Raw genomic sequence first — 7,274 nt, forward strand, 5'->3', positions numbered from 1 at the left:
ACCAACCTGAACTCCATCCCACTTACTAGTTGAACTTCACATAGTTTTTTACATATGAATGCATGCGGATTTTTTAATTTTTGCAGCCTAGACCGAGGCTCACACACTACCAGAACTTCACATGGTTGAATGAAAATAACAGACAGTAGGAAGTTCAGCCATACCATGGATAGAAGTTCGGCCAGCCTTTTTCCAGCAGTAGATAGGCCACCTTGAGAGCAATTCGTCGGAGAGTTGGGAAAGGTGAGGATGGAAGGAGGATGAGGTTTCCAGAAGTCCATGGAGGTTCATCGCGGAAAGTCCGGCGGCTTCGCCGCGGAAAGAAGTGTATATACCCCCCTTAACTTTTCACGTTTGAGCTACATCACCCCCTCAACTAAAAAACTGGTTACTTAATCCCCCAAACTTTGAAATACCAGACAAAACACCCCCTAGCACCGTGATTAGTGGTTTTTGATGGTGGTTTTGGCAACGAGGCAAAGAGGAGAAGCGTCACTGCATTGGCAGTTCGTTGAACACTTCTTGTGCGTCTGTGTAAATTTTTTGTTCGATGCCCTCGGCTAGCTAGCTCCTCAGTGCAATCAACAAATCTGTCTAGTACTAGCTGACTGCTTACACGCTCGGCCAGCTAGCAGCTAAGTGACCTCATCTGCAAACTAACCATCGCAGATTGGTCGTGACTCGTGACCGACCGTGGCGGGCACCTTGCCTACCCTGACATGCAAGAAACTGATGCCTTGTGCACCTGCTAGTGTACAGACCGTGCGACCCTTGCGGCATGTCGCTTCCCGTCGCTATGGCGCACCACTACCAGCCCTCTCGCCCTAGGCCATGCTACCGCCAGCACCGTCGATGTGTCCGACCTCCACACGTCGACCACCAGGAAGTCCACACATGCGGGCATAGCAATCTCCCGTGCACCAAGTGCGGCGGCGAGGGTGTGCTCGTGGCGGTCTCCCGTGTGCTGAGTGACTGCTTCAAGGACGTCCTCGTTGCGGACTCCCATGCGCCGAGCGACGGCTTCAAGTGCGTGCTTGTGGCAGCCTCCCGCGTCGAATGACGACAACAATGGCAAGGCTCATGGTGGCCTCCCGTGCGCCAAGCCATGGTGGCGAGGGCTAGGCTAGTGCCGGCCACTCGTGCGCCAACGGACGACGGTGACGCCGAAGCTCGTGGCAGCCTCCAGTGTGCCGAGTGGCAGCGGTGAGGGTGAGACTCATGGCAGCCTCCTATGCGCCAAGCGACAGCGGCGAGGGTAAGGCTCATGGCGGTCTGCCATGCGCGCGGCAAGGGTGATGCACGTGGTAGCCTCCTGTGCGCTAACCTGTGACGACTAGGGCTTCGCACTGGCACTCTCGGTGTTCAACGCACTCGGAGTAGGGGCTCCCATATGTACACTGACATGTGGATCACTGGACGAGGTGGCAGTACATACCTCAACCAACGAAACCAGGTCATTGTGCCACGTCAGGGAAACCATCTTCAAAACCAGCTTGAAAGGTATTTTATCCGGTATTGCAAAGTTTAGTTGATTAAATAACCTGTTTTTGAGTTGAGGGGGTGATGTAACCCAAACCTGAAAGTTCAGGGGGTTATGTATACTTCTTTCCTTCGCCGCCTCCAGGCGACGCGGGCTCCCTCGCGCTGGCGTCCGCCGTCGCTTGCTCGCCCGTATCGGCGGTCGGATAGGAGATGGCGACGGAGGGGGCAGAGCTGGATCTGATCGGCGACGGTGGTAGATGCACTACAAAAAAAGACACATCCGTGACATTTTGGGCCGAACGAAAAAAATTATGCCATGCTTATGACACTTCTATGACGATAACTGTGACAAAACCCATTATCATCATAGATGTGGTGGGCTTCTACTTCTATGACCAAAAAGCATCACAGAAAATGGGTTTTTCGTCCTGGGCAGGCCGGAGACGCACCTGCAAGACATTCTGGGCCTTCAATGATGGAAAAAAATCGTGGTACAAGTGAGGGTGAGGAAAATTTCGGGGAGTTCCCGGTTACGATGGGTGGTCAGGGTCGAGTGATGCACAGAGGTTTGCGTGTTTCTCTTGTACACGTATGGGCGTGTGTGCGAGTTGTTGCGCTCTAACTGAACGCGAGCGAGGCGTTGGGCTCTAACTGAACTCGAGCGATTGCACTAGCTACGTTACTGAACCCTGATTGATCCCTTGCTGTTAACTGAACCCGAGTGATTCCTTCGCTAATGCTGCTAACTGAAGCCGATCGAAGCTGCCTCTTGACGAACAGTTCCCGGTGGGGGTTGGATGAACAGGATCCTGTGGTAGTAGAGCCGTTATAGCTGGATGAACAGGACCCTGATCAAGGAGGTGGGGGTGGATGAACAGTGGCCGATGGAGGGACCCCGTGGAGGGCTGGTTGAACAGGGCCCCATGGAGGGCTGGTTGAATAGGAGCCGGTGGAGGCTGGATGAATAGGACCCCGTGGAGGGCTGGATGTAGACGGTGGAGGATGGATGAACAGGACCCAGTGGATGAACAGTAGCTGGTGGAGGCTGGAGGAAGTCGATGGTGGTTGAACAATAGCAGGTGGAGGCTAGAGGAAGTCGACGGTGGATGAACAGTAGCCCATGGAGTTCCATTTTGCGGTATGCCACACCCCTCCCAATGAACATGACCCCGTGTCGATTGTAGGCGCTCCAACACAAGTCCGTTTCCTCCGTTTTGCGGTACGCCACAACCCTCCCGATCAACAGGACCCCGTTTTGACCGTACGCGGTAGAACACAAGTCCGTTTCCTCCGTTTTGCGGTACGCTAGACCCTTCCCGATGAACAGGACCCCATTTCGACCGTATGCGGTCGAACAGAAGGCTCGTTTCCTCCGTTCTGCGGTACGCCAGACCTCGTTTAGGCTGTTCATCCCAGCCGGTTGGCTCCCGATGAACACGACGTATTCCTTTGCCTCCCGATGAAGACGACGCATTCCGTTGCCTCCCTGATACGTCTCCAACGTATCTATAATTTTTGATAGTTCCATGCTATTATATTATCTGTTTTGGATGTTTAATGGCACTACACCACAACCCTTAATTGGGGGCAATTAACTGCCGGGAGAAATACCTGAACAAGGGCAAAAGATCTGCCAGGACCTTCGTTATTGCCGGGAGAAGTACTTCGGGACACATAAACTGCTGGCAGAACTTGAGTAACGCGGGCATATGCACTGCCGGTAATAAATATTAGCTATTAGGTCACTCTATCTGCCGGCACAATTGTTCTACGGCCCACTCTCTGCCGGGAGTGTCCCTGGCGGCGCGAGACTGAAAATAACTGGCCCAACCCACCAAGCTGCCAAGCGTGCTCTACTAGCCCAATTAGGAGCCGCTGGCTCAACCATTTCCCCCCAAATCAAACCCTAGTTCCCAATCCTCCTCCCCAACCAACACCGTCGTCGCCGCCGCCGACCACCTCCTCCCTGGACCGCGCCCTCCATCGCCGACTACATCCACCCACGACCGTGCTCTCCACCTCCCATCCCTCCGCCGACCCAACCGCCCCTTCTCCAGTGAAGAAATGCTTGATCTCGGCTAGCGGCTGGTAGTGGCAAGTGCCTTCATGACGGACTTGGTAGCTCCCGGATGCTCCTTCTCCAAAGCCTTGGGCAGCGCACCGCCGGCACATCTCGCCACCGTTCTCGCGCCTGGTCGTTGTCCTCATCCCAGGTCGCTGCAGGTTGCTACCGTTCTCGTCCTCGACCAGGTCGCCGCCTTCCTTACCTAGGTCGTCGGCCTTGCTCTTCCTTATCCAGGAGCTCGAGGCTCGCCTCAGATCGACCGGCTTCCAGCTCCAGCCTCCCCTAGGTATCCTCCACCGCCTGCTGCTACTTCTCTCCTCCGACGGCTGCAGCAAGCCATTCCTGCTGGTGCTCGCCTCAGCCACTGACCATGAGGCAGAAGAAGTCCGTCACAAGGTAAGGCTCTCATGACGCATTCTTTTTTGTGGCAGCACGATATATGTATGGATTGTTTGATGCAGAATTGATGTATATCCATGAGCTCGAGGTCGTCTCTCATGCAATTTGTTTGATTTGATTTTGATGTATGAGTGCATGACAAATCGACACTATGAATTGAGCTGATGTAATGTACTGGTTGTTAAGTGCTAACTTGCTAATTTGCTATATATGGCTCTTATGTGCTAGTTGTTCTTATGTGTTGCAGTATTTGTGTAAGGAACTGCACCATGTCCTATATATTAGTTGTTAACTTGTTATATCTCATATGTCAGTCATTAAGTATATATGATATTGATGCCTGATTATCTACTTATCTATTCATTTTTCTATCATGATTTAAGTTAAAATGCTAAATGGGCTTAGCTTCGCTAGGGTCGCTGTAGCTTTTCATAGCATTTGGCTGAGCCACCACTAAATGGCACAGCCCGCTGTTCAGAACTTCAGTTATTTGAGAGGAAAGTAAACTTTGACTTAGTTATATCAGTTATGTTTTGTTTCAGAAAATCTTGCTTTTATGGATTGATGCTGGGACTTGGGGAGCTGCTCTTTGCATAATTTTGGTCCTAATACATATACTTTTTTCCTTTAACTGGTGTCTGCTTCATATTTTTGACTTCTTTTAGTAGTTCTTTCCTATGGTTGCAGGTGTATGAGACTTCGGAGCTTCTATATGCAACAGCAAGAAGTGAGGAGGAACAAATGAACCATAAAAAGCTTAAATTTGAACTCTGTTGGTAATCTGCTGTTGTATGGATCTGCTTTATTTATTTTTACCCTTAATATGTTATTATAATATGAAACATGGTTCCAACTTATTCTATTTTATTAGGCGACTCTAGCTTAACTAGAACGAGTTCAGCAAGTTTTGACTTTTGAGTTCACGACGCTGCAACTGTGAAGATAATGACTAAAACTGCAAACTAAATTAGTGAAACCCTATAGGAGTACCACGTGCAAGCTTTGGGCAAAAAGGTTTTTGTTCTATGTTGGTTATCTCCATTGATCGATTGATGTGAGATCATTTAGTCCACTTTTCATCACGCAATACTTGTACGTACTCAGAAAGGTGTACACTTTGCTTCCATGTATGCAGTTGGAAGTGGATAAGTCAATGGCAAAAGCAGCAACGTGGCCACAAGGAAGCTGAGGAGGTAATATACGTGGATATGTCTTGGCTTAATATTTACATTGGTTGCTCAAAGTAAAAGTATTTACATTGGTTGCTCAAAAATATTTACTCTGGACCGAATATTCACTTGTGATTGCTCAAATATTTACTCTAGACTCAATGTATTGGCCGCTGTTTGTTTCGGGAGCAACTAGTATACAATCCATGCTATCTAAAATTGCACTGGCTTTGCCCCCAGTTATAGCTTCTTGCAAATGGTTCAGTTTTCTAGTTCTTGCCTCCAGAAAAGTTCAAAATAATCAAAGAGCAGTTGGTGGATCATGTTCAGTTTTTATGTTGTTATACACTGCCTGAACTGTTAAGGGCCTTGATTGATTCCTATGAGAATGACAAACTGTCCAGAAGCAGGAGTAGTCTTTTTCTTTGATTATAATAATCAACAATTGGTAAGTTTGTCTAGCTTAATTGTTTGTGAATTGCACATCAAGTAAGGTAGATATATGGTGGAAAGTTGAAGGCACATGTAAACATATTTTGTTGTATCAGTGGCTAACAGTGTAGGCTCACATGATTTAGTTTAAAATACTCTGGTAAATAATGCATGTGCGAAGCGTCTCATGGTTTTGCAAATACTGTATAATATTATGGTGTTCACAAACTGTGGTATTGTACAGCTAGAGGTTAAAAACTGTAGTTTTTGAATACTACAGTTTTACATATACTTTGCACCCAAACAGAGCCTGAGCTGTTTGAAGCCCTTGACCTCCTTTTTAAAAACTGAGCAGGACTACGTTTGGTTCATGTCTGGATCAAAGTCCTGGCTGAAAAATGCTTGGCCTGGAGCCTCCTTGCAAAGTGCCTGGACTGTGTTTGCTTGATGTCCTAGAGAAATGTATATTGACTTGTACTATTTGCATTGTTATTGTGCTATCGTGTGCTTCCATTTTTATTGTGATGTAAAGATTGCATTTTTATTGCATGTTTATGATATGGCAGGTTTATTGTTCTATGATAGCTCCATTTTGAGTTATTGGTCTGTTGCAGGTTTTCCAAAGATACACAAGTTAATGGAGGTTTGTAAGATCTACAAGCGGTTGTCAATTTTGGAAGATCTACAACGACTGAAGGTGTGGAAGACCTATAATTAAGTTGGTGTAGTGATAATGTAGTGCACCTAGTTTGTTGAACCTGGAGTACTTTTTGTGCCAGCACAACGTCCTTATGTATGGCCCTTTTCTGTATGTATGTATGTATCCAGAAACATATGTATCTGACATGTTATGTTTATATGACATGTTATGTTTATATCGAAGGAAAGCTTTAAGGTTTTGGATGAGGCCTATATGTAACTTCGATTGAACTATATGTCTAAGTTGTGTGATCTGTCCTGATTTCCCTAATGGCTTAATTAGGTATATGTCGCATACATAAGACAGTTTTTGATAGTTAAACACAATGATCCGGCATTCTGTATGCCGGGTTAACACGCTTGTACCGGCAGTAACGTTGTCAATAACTATATTTCCTATGGCATAACCAGTCTGCCGGGAGAAAGGTAACTGCCAGCAGATATACAGGCCAGGGCAGATAAACTGCCGGGAATAATCTAACTGCCGGGAGAATCAATCCCCGGCAGCCGTTCTTGTGGCAGTTCTATCTGCCGGGAGAACTACTGTCCCGGCAGTTTGTTTGCCCTCTCAAGAGCTTTATCCCGGCAGACTGCATGCCGTTACATTGGTGTTGTGGTGTAGCGTGGGATTTATTATGCACTTTTATATTATTTTTGGGACTAACCTACTAACCAAAGGCCTAGTGCAAATTGCTGTTTTTTTGCCTGTTACAGTGTTTCACAGAAAAGGAATATAACGGAATCCAAACGGAATGAAACCTTCGGGAGAGTTATTTTGGGAACAAACGCAATCCAGGAGACTTCGAGTGGATGTCAAGGAAGCAACGAGGCGTCCACGAGGCAGGGAGGCGCGCCTAGGGGGGTAGGCGGGGCCCCCACCCACATGGGCCCCTCGTGGCTCCACCGACCTACTTCTTTCGCCTATATATACTCATATAACCCGAAAAAATCTGAGAGCACCACAAAACCCTATTTCCACCGCCGCAACCTTCTGTACCCGTGAGATCACATCTTGGGGCCTTTTCCGG

At 47.8% G+C, this 7,274-nt stretch overlaps 1 protein-coding gene across 7 annotated transcripts; it reads left to right on the forward strand.

Moving 5' to 3' along the window:
• The first annotated feature begins 3,329 nt into the window (after positions 1-3,329).
• LOC123069237 (uncharacterized) lies at positions 3,330-6,453 on the forward strand. 7 transcript variants are annotated; one of them, XR_006432390.1, is made up of 5 exons: positions 3,330-3,695; positions 3,782-3,943; positions 4,489-4,722; positions 5,082-5,139; positions 6,162-6,453. XR_006432390.1 is itself a non-coding variant. In XM_044492035.1 (5 exons), exons 1-5 carry the CDS (start codon positions 3,612-3,614, stop codon positions 6,183-6,185), a joined length of 417 nt encoding a protein of 138 aa, XP_044347970.1. In that variant the 5' UTR covers positions 3,335-3,611; the 3' UTR covers positions 6,186-6,453. The 7 variants fall into 7 exon arrangements, 1 of the variants encoding a protein (XP_044347970.1); XM_044492035.1 differs by having other exon boundaries at positions 3,335-3,695; positions 4,634-4,722; XR_006432387.1 differs by having other exon boundaries at positions 3,338-3,695; positions 4,615-4,722.
• The last annotated feature ends 821 nt before the right edge of the window (positions 6,454-7,274 follow it).

Source organism: Triticum aestivum, chromosome 3B (assembly GCF_018294505.1).
Source record: "Triticum aestivum cultivar Chinese Spring chromosome 3B, IWGSC CS RefSeq v2.1, whole genome shotgun sequence".
NCBI classification, from domain to species: Eukaryota; Viridiplantae; Streptophyta; class Magnoliopsida; order Poales; family Poaceae; genus Triticum; species Triticum aestivum.

Excerpts from the sequence above, each read along its gene's own strand:
- LOC123069237 (XM_044492035.1), top strand. The coding sequence starts at position 3,612 with ATGCTCCTTCTCCAAAGCCTTGGGCAGCGCACCGCCGGCACATCTCGC. Across the intron at positions 3,696-3,781 it reads GGTCGTTGTCCTCATCCCAG|GAGCTCGAGGCTCGCCTCAG; the intron begins GTCGCTGCAGGT and ends TTCCTTATCCAG. Across the intron at positions 3,944-4,633 it reads CAGAAGAAGTCCGTCACAAG|GTGTATGAGACTTCGGAGCT; the intron begins GTAAGGCTCTCA and ends CTATGGTTGCAG.